The 22,377-nt window shown below is 43.1% G+C and overlaps 1 protein-coding gene across 3 annotated transcripts in view; it reads left to right on the top strand.

Moving 5' to 3' along the window:
* Positions 1-22,377, top strand: part of LOC126198537 (eye-specific diacylglycerol kinase) — a 679,131-nt gene that overhangs the window by 160,944 nt on the left and 495,810 nt on the right. For all 3 annotated transcript variants that reach the window (XM_049934939.1, XM_049934938.1, XM_049934937.1), the window contains exon 2: positions 13,393-13,534. In XM_049934939.1, coding sequence (XP_049790896.1) covers positions 13,393-13,534 — 142 coding nt within the window. The remainder of the gene's footprint in view (positions 1-13,392; positions 13,535-22,377) is intronic.

Below are 22,377 nucleotides of genomic sequence, written 5' to 3'. Positions count from 1 at the left end.
GAGGACCATTCGCAACCGTCTCCATGAAGCTGGGCTACGGTCCCGCACACCGTTAGGCCGTCTTCCGCTCACGCCCCAACATCGTGCAGCCCGCCTCCAGTGGTGTCGCGACAGGCGTGAATGGAGGGGCGAATGGAGACGTGTCGTCTTCAGCGATGAGAGTCGCTTCTGCCTTGGTGCCAATGATGGTCGTTTGCGTGTTTGGCGCCGTGCAGGTGAGCGCCACAATCAGGACTGCATACGACCGAGGCACACAGGGCCAACACCCGGCATCATGGTGTGGGGAGCGATCTCCTACACTGGCCGTACACCACTGGTGATCGTCGAGGGGACACTGAATACTGCACGGTACATCCAAACCGTCATCGAACCCATCGTTCTACCATTCCTAGACCGGCAAGGGAACTTGCTGTTCCAACAGGACAATGCACGTCCGCATGTATCCCGTGCCACCCAACGTGCTCTAGAAGGTGTAAGTCAACTACCCTGGCCAGATCTCCGGATCTGTCCCCCATTGAGCATGTTTGGGACTGGATGAAGCGTCGTCTCACGCGGTCTGCACGTCCAGCACGAACGGTGGTCCAACTGAGGCGCCAGGTGGAAATGGCATGGCAAGCCGTTCCACAGGACTACATCCAGCATCTCTACGATCGTCTCCATGGGAGAATAGCAGCCTGCATTGCTGCGAAAGGTGGATATACACTGTACTAGTGCCGACATTGTGCATGCTCTGTTGCCTGTGTCTATGTGCCTGTGGTTCTGTCAGTGTGATCATGTGATGTATCTGACCCCAGGAATGTGTCAATAAAGTTTCCCCTTCCTGGGACAATGAATTCACGGTGTTCTTATTTCAATTTCCAGGAGTATATTTAGATGATTCAGTTGGCCTCACAAGCACTGAGTGCACCCCGCTTGCCAACAGCGCTTAGCAGACCTGGACGATCACCCGTCCAAATGCACGCAAAGACCGCTCGCTCTTAGCTTCCGTGATCTGACTGGAATCGGTGTTACCACTGCGGCAAGGCCGATTGCAAAAGGCACATAAAGTACGAGTATTTCAAAAACTTTGACCGTCATTTTCTCAGAAACGGTAGAGCATCTAAGGATAAGCCGAGATACGTGTTCATTTATTCTGGCCATCTTCCACTCAGCGAAGTTTCTGGTAAATCGGGTTGTGCTACTTACCGTGTTGCTGTTGTTAGTACATTTTACCACTAGTAATAAGTGTTGCACTCGCTATCAAAACCGTGTACTGTTGTATTTCGCACTGCACACTTGCATTGTACAAACCTGCAGCCATTGAAATGACGATGAATGTGTAATGGCGTTAAGACGACAGAAAATAGACGGAAGGCGAAAACTCGTTTCGATTGCGTCCGACGTTTGTGCGGAATTGCAGCTATATTACATGCGAATGAAAGGTAATGTTGTTAAGAAAGGCAACCAACCCTGGCAGTATCACTAGCAAATGTCATAATATTTTCATTTACACAAACAAATTAAATAAAATTATTCAGAGGAATAGGCCTTCAACATTCTACGTGTTTTACATGTTTGAAAGAAATCAAACTTTCGGAGCAGTAACAGATAATGTACATGTCACTAACAAGGGAACCTCCCCATCGCACCCCCCCCCCCCCCCCCTCAGATTTAGTTATAATTTGGCATAGTGGATAGGCCTTGAAAAACGGAACACAGATCAATCGAGAAAACAGGAAGAAGTTGTGTGGAACTATGAAAAAAATAAGCAAAATATACAAACTGAGTAGTCCATGCGCAACATATGCAACATCAAGGAGAGCGTGAGCTAGGGAGCGCCGTGGTCCCGTGGTTAGCGTGAGCGGCTGCGGAACGAGAGGTCCTTGATTCAAGTCCTCCCTCGAGTGAAAAGTTAACATTTTTTATCTTCGCAAAGTTGTGATCTGTCCGTTCGTTCATTGACGTCTCTATTCACTGTAATAAGTTTAGTGCCCGTGTTTTGCGACCGCACCGCAAAACCGTGCGATTAGTAGACGAAAGCACGTGCCTATCCACTGGGAACCGAAAAAGTTTGATCGCAAGGTTATAGGTCAACCGATTCCTCCACAGGAAAACACGTCTGATATATTCTATACGACACTGGTGACGGCATATGTTGTCGACCCGCCTAACTTGTACACTTGGCGAATGGGTAAAAAGATTCTTCTACCTTGCACGATTTAGGTTTTCTTGTGGATGTGATAATCACTCCCAAAAAAGTGATGAAAACATAACGGACGGACAAATAATAATTGTCTGAAAATAAAAAATTAAATTTTTCACTCGAGGGAAGACGTGGACCAAGGACCTTTCGTTCCGCAGCCGCTCACGCTAACCACGGGACCACGGCGCTCCCTAGTTCACGCTCTCCTTGATGTTGCATATGTTGCGCATGGACGACTCAGTTTGTATATTTTGCTTATTTTTTTCATAGTTCCACACAACTTCTTCCTGTTTTCTCGATTGATCTGTGTTCCGTTTTTCAAGGCCTATCCACTGTGGCAACTTATAACTAAATCTGAGGGGGGTGCGATGGGGATGTAAGAAAGATCTCTGAAATAAGAGAGGAATCAAGCAAACGAGTGTTCTGCGAACACTACATTCCAACGCATTTCATCGCCTTCACATTTCGCTGCATCCACATCTTCACGGCAGATCTTCCAAAATTCGTTACAATTCCCCAAATGTCGTCTACGAAAAGTACAAAGTGATGTGACATATCTATACAAAGTTTTGTTACGGAAAAAGCATCGTTTACATACCACAACCAAATAAGTTTTCGCGATACGCGATAATAGTCAGTTAAAATGCCACGCTGACTAGAAGTAGTGGATAAAAACAAAGCTCTTCGCCTGTCAACTTTTGGTGAGCGCTTTTCCAAGATCCGCCCCATTGTTTCTATTTTTTTATGGGAATCTAAAGCCACTCAAATATCTCGAGTTCCTAAGATATGCTGCTGCCACAGTTATTGGATGATGTCCCACTGGACATTAGGCATTCATTGTGGTACCGACATGACTGATGCCCCTCCATTCCATACATGTAATGACAGACCCTCGTAAGACAACATTAGGAGAGGTCGTTCAGGAAACGCAAAATGGTCAGCATACTCACCAAACTTAACCGTTCTATACCTTCATCTGTGCGAAAATTAAAACAAGAAGTCTATTAGGAAACATCGACGACTCCTGAAGGCATGACATGCCTTATAACACGGGCCTGAGCTGGCGTTAACTCAGGTGAAATTCACCGTGCAGTATTGTTTCTTCAGAATCACTTCACAGCATGTAACAATGTTCAGCGTCAATTTTTTGAGCACTTGGTATGACAGCCGTAATAATAAACACACGAAGTGTACCTAATTTTCGGGCTTGTTTACATTTGGTGTAATAAGGTAGGCATTTGAGAACCTCTTCTCCTGCGACGCTGTTAATCTTGGTACTGTTTGATCAAGTCCCGTACATGTTACGCCGCTGAAGTTTCTCCAAATGCCACAGAAGAAAGGAAATAGTTCAACTAGAAAAAAAGGTGACGTCGACTATAAACGACAAAAATAACTTGCGATCGCCAGAAAATTCGCTATATTGTCCGCTATAACATGGTGAAAAAGCTTCTATTCTCTTATTGTGTGCACTGTTTGTCGTAAATGTTTCACTTCTGTACAAAACTACGCTTCAAGCAAAATTTTTCAGATAAGACTTCATAACACTTAAATTTATATTAGATCGTAATATGTTTCCCTTTTGCAGAAAATCTTTCGGTGCTATTAGCAGTATGCATTTTGTGACTCGACTTCGCCCAACTTCAGTTATCCTGGTGCCCTAATAGCAAAATCCTTCTAGTACGTTTAGTGTCTCAGTTCCTGATTACCCAGCGTTATTGGACTTGACTACATTCCATTACTTTTGTTGATATTCATCGTATAATCTCAAGGTATTATCCATTCTTATCTTCGCAAGTCCTTGCTGTTTCTGACCGGATTGCAAAGTCGTTGCTGAACCACAAAGTTTTTATTTTTTCTTCCTGCACTTTAGTTCTCAGATTTCTCTGCGGTTTCATTTAAAGTTTGCAGAGTGTACGGATTGAGTAACATCGGGTATAGGATTCAATGCGAAGACGGGTTTGATGCAGCTCTCCATGCACTCTATTCTGAGCGAACCTCTTCATCTCCAAATAACTACTGCAGCTTGCATCCTTCTGAATCTGCTTGCTGTATTCATCCCTTGGTCTCCCTGTACGATTTTTACTCGCACACTTCCCTCATACCAAGATGGTGATCGTTTGATGTCTAAGAATGTGTCCTATCAACCGATCCCTTCTTCTAGTCAGTCAAGTTGTGCCACGAAAATCTTTTCTCAAATGGTTCAAATGGCTCTGAGCACTATGGGACTTAACATCTACGGTCATCAGTCCCCTAGAACTTAGAACTACTTAAACCTAACTAACCTAAGGACATCACACAACACCCAGTCATCACGAGGCAGAGAAAATCCCTGACCCCGCAATCTTTTCTCAACAATTCTCTTCAGTAACTCCTCATTAGTTACGTGATCTACCCATATAATCTTCAGCATTCCTCTGTGGCACACCACATTTCAAAAGCTTCTATTATCTCTTTGCCTACAATGGTTAATTCCACGTTTCCCTTCCATACTCCAGACAAATCCTTTCAGAAAATACTTCCTAACACTTAAATCTATATTCGATGTTACGATAACAAATCTCTCTTCTTCAGAAACGCTTTTCATGCCATTGCCAGTCTACATTTTATATCGTCTCTACTTCGGCTATCACCATTTATTTTGCTGCCCAAACGGCAAAACTCGCCCACTACTTTAAATGCCTCATTTCCTAATCTAATTCCCTCAGCATCACCTAATTTAATTCGACTACATTACATTATCCATGTTTTGATTTTGTTGATGTACAATTTACATCCTCTCAAGACACTGCCCTTTCCGTTCAACTGCTCTTACAAGTTCTTTTCTGTCTCTGATAGAAATAAAATGTCGTCGGCAAACCTCAAGATTTTTATTTCTTTTCCGTGAACTTTAATTCCTACTCCAAATTTTTCTTTCGCTTCCGTAACTGCTTGCTCAGTGTGTAGGTTGAATAACATTGGGGATATGCTACAACTCTGTCTCACTCCCTTCTCAGACACTGCTTCCCTTTCATGCCCCTTGACTCATAACTGCCGTCTGGTTTCTGTACAAATTGTAAACAGCCTTTCGCTCCCTGTGTTTTACTCCAGCTACCTTCAGAATTTCAAAGAGAATATCCAGTCAGTATTGTCAAAAGCTTTCTCTAAGTCTACAAGTGCTATAAACGTAGGTTTGCCTTTGTTTAACCTGCCCTCTTAAAGTAAGTCGTTGGGTTAGTAAAGCTTCGCGTCTCCTGTATTTCTCCGAAATCCAAACTGATATTGTGCGAGGTCGACTTCTATCAGTTTTACCATACTTCTGTAAATAATTCGTGTTAGTATTTTGCAACCATGACATTAAACTGATAGTTTGCTAATTTTCACACCTGTCAGCAACTGCTTCGTTTGGAATAGAAAGTACAACATTCTTCTTGAAGTCTGAGGCTGTTTCGCGTGTCTCATACATCTTGCACACCAGATGGAATAATTTTGTCATTGCTGTCTCTCCCAAGGCTATCAGTCGTTCTGACAAAAGGTAGTCTACTCCGGCCACCTCGTTTCGAATTAGGGTTTCAATACTCTGAGTGCTCGGCAAATTATTCTCGCCGTATGATATCCACCGTCTCATCCTCATCGATGTCCTGTTCCATTCCTCCCTTCCATAGACCTGCCTTCACTTTTCAGCTTTCCGCTCTTTGTTGGGGACTAGTTTTCCACTTGAGCTCTTGATATTCACACAGCTGCTTTTCTTTTCTCCAAAGGCCCCTTTAATTTTGCTGTAGGCGGTATCTACCTTTCCCCTGGTGATACGTGCTTCTGACTTCTTTTTTGCACCTTTGTATTCATTTCACCTGCTTCATTTGCTGCATTTCTAAATTTCCTCCTTTTATCAATTAAATTCAATAACTCTTGTGCTATTAAAGATTTTCTACTAGGCCTGATCTTGTTACCTATTAGATCGTCTGTTGCCTTCACTATTATATCCCCTAAAGCTATATATTGGTCTTCTGATGTATTTACTTCCCTTGTTCTAGTCATCTGTTGCCTAATGGTCCCTCTGAAACTCTGTATAACCTTTGGTTCTTTTAAGTTCTCCAGGTCCCATCTCCTTAATTTCCTACCTTTCTGCAATTTGTTCAGCTTTAATCCACAGTTCATAACGAATACACTGTGATCGGAGTCCACATCTGTCCTTGGAAACAACGGCCGGTGTGGCCGAGAGGTTCTAGGCGCTTCAGTCTGGAACCGCGTGACCGCTACGGTCGCAGGTTCGAATCCTGCCTCGGGCATCGATGTGTGTGATGTCCTTAGGTTAGTTAGGCTTACGTAGTTCTAAGTTCTAGGGGACTGATGACCACAGATGTTAAGTCCCATAGTGCTCAGAGCCATTTGAACCATTTTTTGTCCCTGGAAATGACTTACAATTTAAACTCTGGTTTCTAAATCTGTCTTACCACTATATAATCAATTTGGAAAGTTTCGGTGTTTCTATTCCACATATAGAACTTTCTTTGATGATTCTTAAACCAAGCTTTTTCGATGGTTAAATTACGCTCTGTGCAAAATTTTACCAGGCGCTTTCCTCTTTCATTCCTTTCTCCCAGTCGATATCCACTTACCTACTATCGAATTCCAGTCCATCATCACAGTTAAATTTTCATCACCCTTAATTATCTAAATAATTTGTTTTGCTGCCTCATCTGTTTCTTCAATCTCTCCATCATCTGCGTAGCCAGTTGGCATTTAAATTTTTACTACTGTCATGAATGTTGGCTTCGTGTCTATCTTGGCTACAATAATGCTTTCACTGAGCTGTTCATAGTAGCTTACTTGCGTTCCTGTTTTGTTATTCATTATTAAACCTACTCCTGCACTACCCCTATATGATTGTGTATTTCTAACCTTGCATTCACCTGACCGAACAATCCCGTCTCCGGCCATCCTAATTTAGGTTTTCCGTGATTTCCCTAAATCGTTTCAGGCAAATGCCGGGATGGTTCCTTTGAAAGGGCACGGCCGATTTCCTTCCCAATCCTTCCCTAACCCGAGCTTGCGCTCCGTCTCTAATGACCTCGTTGTCGACGGGACGTTAAACACTAACCACCACCACCACCACCACCTGACCGAAAGTTCTGTTCCTCCTGCCACCGAACTTCACTAATTCGCACTCTATCTAACTTCAACCTACCCGTTTCCTTTTTTAAATTTTCAAACCTACTTTCGCGATTAAGGGATCTAACATTTTACCCAAGAGGATGCCGTCATGATTTAACCATACAGTAGAGCTGCGTGCCCTCGGAAAAAATCACGACTTCAGTTTCCCCCCTCTTCCAGCTGTCCGCAGTACTGTCTGTTGCGATGGCCCAGTCGCATTCATCTCGCGCATGGACCGCAGCCAGCGCACGCAACCCAAGTGCCGGAGACACGGCCTGTAGGCGTCACGTCACGTCACGCCACGGCGTGAGCAGCGGGTCCGCCCACCAAGGCTGCAGCAGCGCAGCGTGTTGGCTCTCACGTTGCCAAACCTCGGCGCTGCATGCTCACTCACCGTCACCGTGTATACGACTCCTGACCGAAGCCTGTTCCGCGCATTGACCTCCCCTTACGTCCAGATCACTGGCCGACAACCCACTTTCGGCGCGAAACAGAGCTTACTTTTCTCCTTCACCGACTATTCATTACCGTAAGCGAGCGAGGGATTTACGTGTATTTTGTACATACAGGGTGGTCCATTGATAGTGACCGGGCCAAATATCTCACGAAATAAGCATCAAACGAAAAAACTACAAAGAACGAGACTCGTCTAGCTTGAAGGGGGCGCTATTGTTGGCCCGCTAGATGGCGCTGTCATAGGTCAAACGGATATCAACCACGGTTTTTTAAATAGCAACCCCCATTTTTTTATTACATATTCATGTAGAACGTAAAAAAATGAATGTTTTAGTTAGACCACTTATTTCGCTTTGTGATAGATGGCGCTGTAAAAGTAACAAACGTATAAGTACGTGGTATCACGTAACATTCCGACAGTACGGACGGTATTTGCTTCGTGACACATTACCCGTGTTAAAATGGACCGTTTACCAATTGCATAAAAGGTCGATATCGTGTTGATGTATGGCTATTGTGATGAAAATGCCCAACGGGCGTGTGCTATGTATGCTGCTCGGTATCCTGGACGACATCATCCAAGTGTCCGGACCGTTCGCCGGATAGTTACGTTTTTTAAGGAAACAGGAAGTGCTCAGCCACATGTGAAACGTAAACTACGACCTGCAACAAATGATGATGCCCAAGTAGGTGTTTTAGCTGCTGTCGTGGCTAATCCGCACATCAGTAGCAGACAAATTGTGCGAGAATCGCGAATCTCAATACTGTCGGTGTTGAGAATGCTACATCAACATCGATTGCACCCGTACCATATTTGTATGCACCAGAAAGTGCATGGCGACAACTTTGAACGTCGTGTTCAGTTCTCCAACTGGGCACAAGAGAAATTACGGGACGATGACAGATTTTTTGCACGCGTTCTGTTTAGCGACGAAGCGTCATTCAACAACAGCGGTAACGTAAACCGGCATAATATGCACTATTGGGCAACGGAAAATCCACGATGGCTGCGACAAGTGGAACATCAGCGACCTTGGCGGGTTAATGTATGGTGCGGCATTATGGGAGGAAGGATAATTGGACCCCATTTTGTCGATGACAATCTAAATGGTGCAATGTATGCTGATTTCCTACGTAATGTTCTACCGATGTTACTAAAAGTTGTTTCACTGGATGACAGAATAGCGATGTACTTCAAACATGAGGGATGTCAGACACACAGCTCGCGTGCGGTTGAAGCGGTAATGAATAGCATATTTCATGACAGGTGGATTGGTGGTCGAAGCACCATACCATGGCGCACACGTTCACCGGTTCTGACGTCCCCGGATTTCTTTTTGTGGGGAAAGTAGAAGGATATTTGCCATCGTGATCCATCGACAACGCCTGACAACATGCGTCAGCGCATTGTCAATGCATGTGCGAACATTACGGAAGGCGAACTACTCTCTGTTGAGAGGAATGTCGTTACACGTATCGCCAAATGCATTGAGGTTGACGGACATCATTTTGAGCATTATTGCATTAATGTGGTATTTAGAGGTAATCACGCTGTAACAGCATGCGTTCTCAGAAATGATACGTTTACAAAGGTACGTGTATCACATTGGAACAACCGAAATAAAATTTCAAACGTACCAATGTTCTGTATTTTAATTTAAAAAACCTACCCGTTACCAACTGTTCGTCTAAAATTGTGAGCCATATGTTAGTGTCTATTACAGCGCCATCTATCACAGAGCGAAAAAGTGTCCAATTAAAACATTCATATTTCTTTACGTACTACACGAATATGTAATAAAAAATGGGGATCCTATTTTTTAAAAAAACGCAGTTGATATACGTTTGACCTATGGCAGTGCCATCTAGGGGGCAACCATAGCGCCATCTGGTTTCCCCCTTCAGGCTAGACGAGTTTCGTTCTGTGTAGTTTTTTTCGTTTGATGCTTTTTTCGTGAGATATTTGGCCCGGTCACGATCAATGGACTACCCTGTATATTTAATCCAACCAGCAAACCACCCATCCCTGTTCTTTAAAGAATCGAATTCCAGTGTATTAAACGTCATACCTCCCGGACTAGGTGTCGCGCAACGTCAAGTGAAAGAGAGGATAGAGAGAGGGATTTTGTGTATGATAAATCCCTTCCCTCGAAAATGTTCTTCCTTCATACCTCACTGATATGATTTGCACTAAGAGCCGAGGTGCCTAGTAGCTTCCCGCCCTGAGTCGATTCCGTAAGTTCTGTATAATGTTCACCAACGTGCACTCTTTTATAATTGTTGCCCAAAGCGCAGAAAGCAGCTCGTAGGTCGGTGGATCCGTTATCTTGAGGCTGTAATAAACAGTTATCGAGGAACTGGTACTGTATGAATAATTACATTTTGAATTGGCTTATTTTAACAGGATGCCATGTGCTTTTTATTAGCAGAATACAAGAAACTGCATAGTTATAGTCCACATTATGAATCACAAATAATTTCCATTCTTCACACTTCCACTACGTTTTGCTTAATTAATTTCAGACTAGGTTTAAATCACATGTTCAAAAAACTAGAGAATGCTGTTTAAGCTCTTAACCAATACCAGCCGCAGCAGACATGTCTGCCCTCCTCAAGTGCTCTCATATTTACAAAACCAGAGGACACCCACCGAGCTCTGATCTTACAGCCGAACCACTTCGCCCGCCATTCAAATTACGAGCGACACGGAGGTCTCTGAGGTGCTTCGTGTGCCTTTTCGTTTGACAGCTGTTCATTATTCTATTGGTAATTAACACATTTGAAATAATGGAATGATAGCCTGCTATTGAGAGATGCTTTTATATGACACGCAAGTAAATTCTCTGTTTAGTTTTTGTAATATTAATAACAGAAATTTATCATTTCGGCACGCTGCTTTTGAACACGGCACCCAGTCGCGGAGAAGGATCGTAATTTAGAAGGTCTTTCTCACGATACACGTACTGAATAAACCAAGTGTCACTATTACCTCACACAACATTTCGTAATCTTCCCACCTTTCAGTTGGTCTAAGAAGAGCTTCTTATAGCTGAAAATGATGGCTGTAAGGCCAGAAATATTACAGCACAACGAAATAGCTTTGCAGTAACATCTTGTGATACACAGGGTGATTCGGTGATGATGACGCAAACTTCCAGGGATGATGTAGAAGGGTAAATGTACAGTTGGAAGGAAGGGGCCTTGGTCCGGTCAAATGTTACTGGCAGAAATCTGCCTGATACCTCTGACAGTGGACCTCTTACCCTGCAAGCTCTTTACTTTTCATATTTTGAGAAAACAATATCCAGTAACATGGGCTCTAAAGCGCATATCTTAAGAACTATCAGTACTTGTTCAGTAGAAGAGTTGTGTTTACACAAACAAAGATGAACAACTGCTCATAGCTCCTCAAAAATGCAGTTTAGAGCGCGTGTTTACTGGATATTTTTTCTTGTTTCGGCCCATACTACCTCCTCCCAAAATATGGAAAGCATAGACCTTACAGTAGAAGAGGTCCACCGGAAGAGGTATCAGAACGAGTTTCGCTTATAGCATTCGACTCTTATCAATGCCGGACGAGAGTCTCATTTTTCAAACTGAACCTTTTCTATAATCCCTGTACAACGTAATCACGGAATCACGCTCTGTCTGGATGCTGTCTCAAAACCTGTGTTCCGAACAGAGGTAGTAATATAGAAGTAATACATTAAAACAACATGGCTGGTGCTGAAGCTCTACTCTACTCTACTCCGTGACCTTCGAAAATGTAGTAAGCGATAAACTTCATTCCCTTCGTTATCTACCGGGGCTGGGGGTCAGTGCGATGCCATCTGGAAGAACTATCGAAAACTTTTGAAATTATGTGCAAAATAGGTTGTAAGTTGCGAAGTGCTCCTATTTTCAAAATGTGAATGAATAGAGTTTGCGAAGTTTTCGCGCCACGAGTGATACTACCTCAAGACATAAGCACAGTTCGTAACTTTAATACTTATGATTATATTTGTTAGTGAATAGATTATGACAGCATTTAAATTTTTTAATTCGCTCAATAATTATAAGGAATACTGAAAATCAAACTGTCGTTGCCCCTCGAAGCCGTTACGTTGCTAGCCTGGAACTGAGACTGCGCGATGAGCCAGGTAAACCATTTAGTAGTATAGGTTCCCTCTACATTCAGTTCCACCCGTTCGAAACATTTGGAGCGAAGTTTTTCACCCTCTTTCGCCGAACAGTTGCGTACTGTGCGACTTCGCTGCTATCACTACACCTAACTCATTCTCCACAATCAACTGTAAAGTACATGGCAGAGGACATGTACGTCTATTAGAGCTCGTCCCGTTCCAGTCGCGTATGGAGAATGACCGACGCCATTTTCGCGAGTCGTCTAGTTGAAACTTACTGACAGATTGAAACAGTGTGCCGCAACGGCTCTCAAGTCCAGAAATTTGTCAGTCACGGGCAGAGTTCTTAACAACTGAGATATCCATCCACGACTCACGTCTTTTCTGTGTGTGTGTGTGTGTGTGTGTGTGTGTGTGTGTGTGTGTGTGTGTGTGTGTGTGTGTGTGTGTGTTTTACTTGTTACTCCAGATAGACTGCTACCACACACGTTATCATTTCTACTTGCAGTTAGTGGTACGAGATAATTTATGCTGCCAAATAGCTATCAAATATAGTGTGACCAATATGCAGCTAATTAACATGCTTTCTCGGTTCTGGGGCGAGCATGCTGTTAGGCACAACTGCCAAACAAGGTGATTGTTCGTTGTCTCTTCTCCACCACATTCGCATAGAGTCGCAGACAAATTCCTACTTCCTCATGTTGATCTTCGTTCTCCCAGCTCAAGAGCGTAGCGTATTGTGTCTCTTACATATAGACAAACTTTCCTCAGCACTTGTAGGGAGGTTTAGCATAAAGAAAGTTCTTTCTTGACTTGAGCCTGTGGGAAGTCGAATGATAGTATGAGTCCTCAGATTCAGCTTCTTAGATTTCTCCAGTCTGAATGAGCACTGACGACAGATATCTGGAGATGGCATATCTGCTAGACAGTAAACTTGCTGAAGTGGTGTACATCTCAGACAACCTGCAGTGAGTCTGCAGATTTCATTTATGGCGACATCTACTTGATTGGCCGAGCGGTTCTAGGCGCTTCATTTCGGAACCGCGCGACCGCTACGGTCGCAGGTTCGAATCCTGCCTCGGGCAAGGATGTGTGTGATATCCTTAGGTTAGGTAGGTGTAAGTAGTTCTAAGTTCTAGGGGACTAATGACCTCAGAAGTTAAGTCCCATATTGCTCAGAGCCATTTGAATCTTTTTTTTTTTTCTGCTTGATTGCCGTGACTAGATCTGCACTAGACTGGACATTTGTATTATACAGCTGATTAACAGAGTTATAGCTGAAGTTCTTAAGATGCGTCGTGACGTTCAGACGTGCTTGTTGACTCGCTGCACTGTCACGGACGTTATACGCAATGGCAGTACGAAAGACGTTTGTCAGGCGGATGGTAAAAATCTAAACAAAAGAGATACCAAATCGTTTATATTTCATTGTGTTTAGTTCCCGTAGTTATCCAATTTGTTGTGTGAGCAGTGAGTTGACGAGTGTGTGTTCGGTGTTCGCAGGAAAGCGGTTGGCAGCGACGGTTCGGAGAGGGTTCTGCGTTCGACGCCCGACTGGGGCGAGGGCGCGCTCAACGGGGACCACCTGTGGGTTCCCACATCTGCCTCTGGGGACTTCTGCTACGTGGGCGACGCCGACTGCTCGGTGAGTAACCGCGTGTGCCCATTACAGTCGCCACAGTCTGATTAAAATTACTTGACAGTTGACACTTCACGGGCTGGAGCTGGTTTCATCCGATCATAGCGCTCAGTGTCACGCACGAATTGTTCGCCGTTGCCAAAGTGCCACAACAGTTGATCAGTTCACATTGCCCGGCTTTGTTTTTGTTGTTTGGATCCCGAATCCTGGATCTGGTCTTTTACTCTCGTATTTCATCACACACGGTGACCATAAAGGAAACACACACACACACACACACACACACACACACACACACACACACACACACACGTTGCTGACGACATACACGGATTTCATACACAGCACTAACTAAACGCTACTAGATCATTCTGCACAAGACGCGATTTAACATCACATATACACCTATTATTTTCACAGAGATCGGCTTGTATTAGAAAAGTTTCGCATGACATTACGTGAAACCAAATTTTTGAAGGCTGCAATTCATCGTTGCTACTGCAATATGAGTTACAAATGCAAAAATTTTAAGCATGGTAGTGTCCTCGCGTAGCGGTTAGCACAGTAACTTTTCGTGTAGAAGGTCGTAGGTTCGAAACTCATGAAGGACAGCTAAGTTTTTTATTTCTAAATCTAATTATTAGTTTTATTCAGTTACTTGATTTAAAAGTATTTTTAAAATTTCTGATAATTTCCCACGTCGTTTTCAGTATCGTATTGACTTTATTTTCTTCCTTTTTTTTTATTTTGGAATCTGCCAATAACGTCTATACAATCAAGAGCCAAACAGGATTGATCACCGATCGGTAAAGCGGCAGTTCGTGTACCCAGTGCAAGAATAGTTTTAGGTAACCAATGAATGATAAGCGAGAAATTGAAGTTAGTTTTTCAGCGCCGAAACTTGAGTTCTCTCGTAGAGGTTAGCTTTAATCGCCAAGAACAAAGCGATCGTGATTTCAGTCCTGTCGCAGATTGCTGCCTGCCGTTTTCTCAGATAAGTTGCAGATAAAGTAGTAGTGTTTAGGTTAGGACATGAGTTTAAATTCAGGGCTACAGGACGGGTCGTCTGGCGCAGTCATTGGTCATTCGATGAAGCATATCGCATTACCGTCACACCTCGCGGCGGCCGCTTGCAGCATGTTCAGCGTTAAACATTGAAAAGCCTGTGTGAAGTGACCAGCCGTGTTCTGTGTCACCTACAGCCGAGCAGTAGCCGGCAGCCGACGTGGCAACACTGTAGCGGCAAGTGACATACGTTAAACATCAAGTAATTTTAATCAGACTGTAGTTGCCAGAAGGCTCATCAACTGCTCGAATTGTGCCGCAATTTTGAGTAATGGCTCAGTTCTCTTCGAGGAATAGTCAGTTGAGAGAATAAAAACCTGCGAAGAACGTTTTCTCCTTGCCTTTGATGTACAAGAAAACTGAAGGAGTTAGTAAATTGTGAAATATCCCAGGCATGTTACTTGGATGACTTCGATGTTTATATTATATATTTTTCGGCAATATAGTGCTTGTGAAAGAAATTTTCAGCTATCTTCAAATGTCAAAATCATCATTTACGGTTTGCTTCGCTACGTGTATCTGGTGATTTTCAATTACCTTTTATTAATTAAACGGTTTTAAAATAATGGAAAAGCAAGTACAGCACTTTTGGGTGAAAGGTGGAACTTCGTTACAAAGGCTGATAGTAAATTTTATAGAGAATTCCAAGGTGGAGGAGTAGTAGCGGGTTAAAAGAGAGAGAATTGCTCCTGCACAGTAGATATAGCAGCGAGTTCTTTAAAGTTTTTGCGTTTTATCTTGAAAGATGGTAATTCTGTTGACTCGTCTGCATCATAGTATTCGAAGTATTTTGATATTAACTTGAAATTTATGTTCCTCTGTCAGAAGTTTTAATGTAGGAATAAAAGAAAGAAAGAGCAAAGTTATTATCCTTGTCCGTCTGCTCTTTTAGGCATAAGGCCTACAGCAAATATTCCTGGGAGCCTATTATCCCCATCCGCACCCCCTTCCCTTTCCTCTCTCTGCTATCGTCTCTTCACGATCGCTTGCCGATATGTTACTTTCACTGATCCGCTGAGCCATAGTGGACTTCGAAAATAGCCACTTGTCAGACTCTAAGTACCTTTGACGTTTATCTGTGGCATGTCGAAATTTAGTTTACATAAACCATGCTAAAATGGTACGATTTGAAGGACGGGAAAGGGAAGAGACAGTGGTTGTGAAGGGACTGAGACAGGGCTGTAGCCTATTCCGATGTTATTCAGTCTGTACATTGAGCTAGCAGTAAAAGAAACCAAGAAATAGTTTGGAAAGGTAACTGAAGTTCAGGGACAAGAAATAACAACTTCGTGGTTTGCGATGTTCCTGTAGTACATGCAGACACGGAAAGGGACACTGAAGATCAATCAAATAGAATAGATCGTGCCTTGGAAAGAAGTTGCAAGATGAACATCAACAAAGATAGTGGAATGTATCCTAATTAAACCAGACGATAGTGAGGGAATTAAATTAATAAATGATACTCCAAAAGTAGGGGTTTGCTATTTGGATTTTTTTTTCTTTTGGGTGGTGAATAAAAAGACAACAGTAAAGAAGAATTAAAATGCAGACTGGCAACAGCAGGAAAAGTATTTTTCACATAGGTAAATTTTTTAAAAGTCATGTAAATTGAAATAATTATGTAATAAAATGCAGATTGCTGCTATGGTAGTTCAATGACGTATTTATTTTTATTGATCCATTCCGGCTAGATTGCCGGCTTCAGACCATGTCCGTATATCATCCGTGGTCAGTCTATCAAATCAGAGAATAAAACGTCAAATTATAAAAATTACAAGAAAAGACACTTAACAACAACAGCAGTAGCAAATCACAAACAGTTTATGGAGTAAGAGTCCTAAATCTACACCACAGTGTAATATAGTAAAGAATGACAGCGACAACGAATGGTATATAGGCATCGTCTGAAGATCCAGAACAATAAATACTTTCACAAGCTGTGACATTGTCGCGAATAAAACAGTGACCCGTATATACAATAAGTTTCCTTTAATTTACGTCTATGGTCACAAACTTTTTGTTAACAGATTACCGGTTTCGGTCTATAATGACCATCATCGGATCTGCAGCAAAAAATGGGAAAAAACATAAATACACTGGCAGATTGTCTACAGCTTAAAAACAATAAATAAACCATAATGAAAACTACCAGTGACATATGCGTTTGTGCTTTTTAAGTATGAAGAGACGTACCTGTTTTATTAAAACAAAGTCCTAATGTACTGCAGCAGTAGTGGCATCCTCAAATGTTAAATGCAAAATCAGCACCAGCATCTTCAAATATATATAAATAACATCATATGCACGAGTCATGTTGTCAGTAGCACTATTGTTGAAAACAAGCTGCTGTACAGTAGCCACAAGATGTTTGTGTCGTAAGTTCACCAGATGTCGCTAATGTAGGCATGCACTAGTTTTCAATGATTAATTGAACAGCATAAAATAAAGGGGATACAATAGCTGAAGTCTGTAATGAGATTATAACGTATGCAAGGCAATACAGTCATAAAAAACGATGAAATAGAACACAAGTCAGATTGTTAAAATGAGGAAGAGTTAAGAGACAGTAGTTGGCATATGCTCAAGTTCCAATATTCTAGATAATGACATAAGTAATAAACATCTTTGATTGTGCACGGAATGATATTAAAACAACTATAAAACAAATCGCTAAAGAAGCCACAATGAAAGAAAAGACAGTGTTGCTCATAATCAGCGACCCCTGTTAGCGCTAACGCCAGAATTACGCATAGGCGAGAAATGGTTGGAGAAACGTGCACAATCAAAGGTGTTTATTACTTATGTCATTATCTAGAATATTGGAACTTGAGCATATGCCAACTACCGTCTCTTAACTCTCCCTCTTTTTAGCAATCTGACTTTTGTCGTGTTCTATTTCATCGTTTATTACTGTATTGCCTTGTATACGTTATAATCTCATTACAGTCTTCAACTATTGTATCCCTCTTTATTTCATGCTGTTCAATTAATCATTGAAAACTAATGTATGCCTACATTAGCGACATCTGGTGAACTTAAGACACAAACATCTTGTGGCTACTATACAGCAGCTTGTTTTGAACAGTAGTGCTACTGACAACATGGCTCGTGCATATGATGTAATTTACATATATTTGACGATGCTGGTGCTGATTTTGCATTTAACATTTGAGGATGCCACTACGGCTGCAGTACATTAGGACTTTGTTTTTATAAAACAGGTATGCCTCTTCATACTTAGAGTACAAACGCATATATATGTCACTAGTAGTTTTCATTATGGTTTATTTATTGTTTTTAAGCTGTAGACAATCTGCCAGTGTATTTATGTTTTTTTCCAGTTTTTTACTGCAGATCTGATGATGGTCATTATAGACCGAAACCGGTAATATGTTAACAAAAAGTTTGTGACCATAGACGTAAATTAAAGGAAACTTATAATAAATGCATTACTAAACCATTGTAGCACCAATCTGGATTTCATTACACCATGTCTCTTAAGAGATATTTTGAACACTGCGCGCCATTTGGATCGTAAATAAATTGAAGTGTTACCAACTCTTTTCTGAAACTATTTGTCTGTAGTGTAGCTAATGCGGGAGTAATACATGGACGATTAACAGTGCAGACCAGAAGAGAATAGAGGCTTGTCAGATATAATGCTACGGTAGAATGCTGAAGATAGCATGAAGATAAACAAACAAAAATAAACACCGTCCGTACAGGTCTCGGAAGGCGCAACAGTACCGACCGCACGCCATGTCATCCTCAGACCCCAGGCGTCACCGAATGCGTATACGGAGGGGCATGTGGTCTGCACACCGCTCTCCTGGCTGTTGTCAGTTACCTCTCAATCAAGTAGCTCCTCAATTGGCCTCACAAGGGCTGAGTGCACTCCGCTTGCCAACAGCACTCGGCAGACCCTTACGGTGACCCAACCAAGTGCTAGCCAAGCCCGGCAGCGCTTAACTCTGGTGATCTGACAGGAACCGGTGTTACCACTGCAGCAATGTCGTTGGCATTATGAGCAGTTGGGATAACTAAGAAAGAGCCGGCCTTGGTGGCCGAGCGGTTCTAGGCGCTACAGTCTGGAACCGCGCGACTGCTACGGTCGCAGCTTCGAATCCTGCCTTGGGCATGGATGTGTCTGATGTCCTTAGATTAGTTAGGTTTAAGTAGTTCTAAGTCCTAGGGGACTGATGACCTCAGAAGTACCATAGTGCTCAGAACCATTTGAACTAAGAAAGAGGTGATGAATACCGGTAGGGGAGAAAATTAATCTCTGCCGCAACTTGGCTGACAGAAGGGGTCAGTTGTAAAAACGCATCATGAAGCATCAAGAATAATTCATTGGGTCATAGAGGAAGTGTTAGACATGGAATTTCTAGAGGGAAACCGTGGGTTGACTGCAGTAAGCATGTTCAAATGGATGTAGGTTACTGAAATAGCTATGCAGAGATGATGAGGCTTGCACAGGATAGCCTAGGCTGTAGAGCTGCATCGAACCAATCTTTGAACTGAAGAGCTTAACGAAAAACGACCCCGATGCAGTACAGTTCGAATCTGTTCGGAGGTAAAATAATCTCCTTTGACACGATGTGTCATAAATATGTTCTAACAGACCTAGAAATTTTCGCCTTGCCGTCATAAATACCAGTGCGGTGAATCCTCGACAAGATGGAGGTAGCCACGCCTGAGAGTCTTGTTAGCACGAGGCGTGAGGCAAGAGCCGGCTGTTATGCACCTTGGAAAGGTGTCTGCAGACACGCATGACCTGCTTTTACCGCATACTCGAAGCTTACGTGTCGGAGAAAGGGCGGGTGTATCGTGTTATCTAGACGCCAATCTCTAGGGGAACAGTCTGAGTTGTGACGCATTAGCCGTTTGTTACTAGATTCTATTCGCCAGCGCAACTACAAGTACTACGTCCGTCCAAAAAAATTCGGGAACTTCATAATTTCGCGCCAGTGGTGTGTTGGAGCGACACGTCGTTGGCATCCCTGCACACGTTGTTTGTCTGTCAGTTATTGTTCAGTGCTGTATTGAGTAGAACGTTGTCACAGTTTGCGAATTTCGAGATGGCAGAGTTAGAGGAGCAGCGCGACTGCATTAAATCTTGCGTGAAACACAAGAAACCCATTACAGTGACAGAGCAAATAATGCAGTAATCCTACGGTGATGAGTGCTTAAGCCGCACTAGATGTTACGAATGGTTTAAAAATGACCGGACGTTAGCTATAGATGTCCTTCGTTCAGGACACCCTTCGACATCTATCGACGACGTTCGTGTCAGGATCGTCAACGAAATTGTGCTTCCCAATCGAAGACTCAATGACGGAGAGATTGCAGAAGAATGTAACATTCCACTTGGATCATGTCACAATCGTGGAAAGCATCGTGTTGCCGCCAAGTTCGTACCACGGTTCATGAGTCAAGACAGAAGACCTTCCCCTCGCAATCTGTGAAGAACTTTTGGACCGCGCAAATGAGAACGACGTGTTTCTTAAGAGAGTCGTAACTATTGATGAGACGTGGGTCTACGGTTATGATTTCAAGATCAAGATTCAATCTTTACCATGGGTCGGGAAAGGTTATCCAAACGAAAAAAAAACTCGTCAGGTCAAATGTCAAACACATGCTTATACACCACCGGCAATTAAAATTGTTACACCACGAAGATATCGTGCTGCAGACTCGAAATTTAACCCACAGGAAGAAGATGCTGTGATATGCAAATGATTAGCTTTTCAGAGAATTAACACAAGGTTGGCGCTGACATGAGGAAAGTTTCCAACCGATTTCTCATACACAAACAGCAGTTGACCGGCGTTGCCTGGTGAAACGTTGTTGTGATGCCTCTTGTAAGGACGTGAAATGCGTACCATCACGTTTCCGACTTTGATAAAGGTCGGATTGTAGCCTATCGCGATTGCGGTTTATCGTATCGCGACATTGCTGCTCACGTTGTTCGAGATCCAATGACTGTTAGCAGAATATGGAATCGGTGGGTTCAGGAGGGTAATACGGAACGCTATGCTGGATCCCAACGGCGTCGTATCGCTAGCAGTCGAGATGACAGGCATCTTATCCGCATGGCTGTAACGGATCGTGCAGCCACGTCTCGATGCCTGAGTCAACAGATGGGGATGTTTGCAAGACATCAACCATCTGCACGAACAGTTGGACGACGTTTGCAACAGCATGGACTATCAGCTCAGAGACCGTAACTGCGGTTACCCTTGACGCCGCATCACAGACAGGAGCGCCTGCGATGGTGTACTCAACGACGAACCTGGGTGCATGAATGGCAAAACGTAATTTTTGCATAAATCCAGGTTCTGTTTACAGAATCACGATGGTCGCATCCGTGTTTGCCGACATCGCGGTGAACGCACATTGGAAGCGTGTATTCGTCATCGCCATATTGGCGTATCACCCGGCGTGATGGTATGGGGTGCCATTGGTTACACGTCTCGGTCACCTCTTGTTCGCATTGACGGCACTTTGAAAAGTTAACGTTACATTTCGGATGTGTTACGACCCGTCTCTCTACCCTTCAATCGATCCCTGCGAAACCCTACGTTTCAGCAGGATAATGTACGACCACATGTTGCAGTTCTGTACAGGCCTTTATAGATACAGAAAATGTTCGACTGCTGCCCTGGCCAGCGCATTCTCCAGATCCCTCACCAACTGAAAACGTCTGGTCAATGGTGGCCGAGCAACTGGCTCGTCACAATGCGCCAGTCACTACTTTTGATGAACTGTGGTATCGTGTTGAAGCTGCATGGAAAGCTGTCTGTACCTGTACATGCCATCCAAGCTCTGTTTGACTCAATGCCCAGGCGTATCAAGGCCGTTATTACGGCCAGAGGTGGTCGTTCTGGGTACTGATTTCTCAGGTTCTATGCACCCAAATTGCGTGAAAATGTAATCACATGTCACTTCTAGTATAATATATTTGTCCAATGAATACCCGTTTATCATCTGCATTTCTTCTTGGTGTAGCAATTTTAATGGCCAGTAGTGTACTTTTCTTAGAATTTGAAGGATTAGTTCATCATGAATTGTGCCACAGGGACAAACTTTTCATAGATGGTACTATTGGGACGTGTCGCGGGAAAATGTGAAAAGGAAACGGCCTGAAATGTGGCGAGACAGTTCATGGCTCTTGCATCACGATAATGGACCCTATCATTCATCCCTGTTGGTGCGTGACTATTGCACAAAAAACGAAATCACTATTGTGCCCCAACCTCCGTACTCCCCAGGACTGGCCCCTGTTTACTTTTTTTTTTTTTATTTCCAAAACTGAAAACTCCGTTGAACGGACGAAGATTTTCAACGATACACGAGATCAAAGAAAATTGGCAGACGGCGCTTCGCGCGATCTAGCAAGAGGCGTACCAAGACTGTTTCCCGAAGTGGAAACGGCGTTGGGAGCTGTGTATCAGTTGTGGGGGAGACTATTTCGAAGGAGACCATACACGATAAGTAAAAGATAAGTTTCGAAAAAAATGGTGGACAAAGTTTCGGAATTTTTTGATCAGATCTTATATTGTTGGCGTTGCGCTGCATAAAACTTGATTCTTCGGCTGCTAGACATCCGAATACCCAGCATTCTAACTTTTCGACGATCGTTACGTACAATTTTATGTGACGTTCTAGTAGCTAGCAAGTGGAGACCTCAGTTGATCAACAGCCTTTCCCGCCACGAAATCAGCTGAACCTACTGAGGTAGGCCATCAGAGCACTGGTGGACAGAATCGATAACTCAAAGAAAT

The sequence above is a fragment of the Schistocerca nitens genome, chromosome 8 (assembly GCF_023898315.1).
Source record: "Schistocerca nitens isolate TAMUIC-IGC-003100 chromosome 8, iqSchNite1.1, whole genome shotgun sequence".
Classification (NCBI taxonomy): Eukaryota; Metazoa; Arthropoda; class Insecta; order Orthoptera; family Acrididae; genus Schistocerca; species Schistocerca nitens.
The sequence above is the reverse complement of the archived record's forward strand: the minus strand, read 5'-3'. Positions and strand labels throughout refer to the sequence as shown.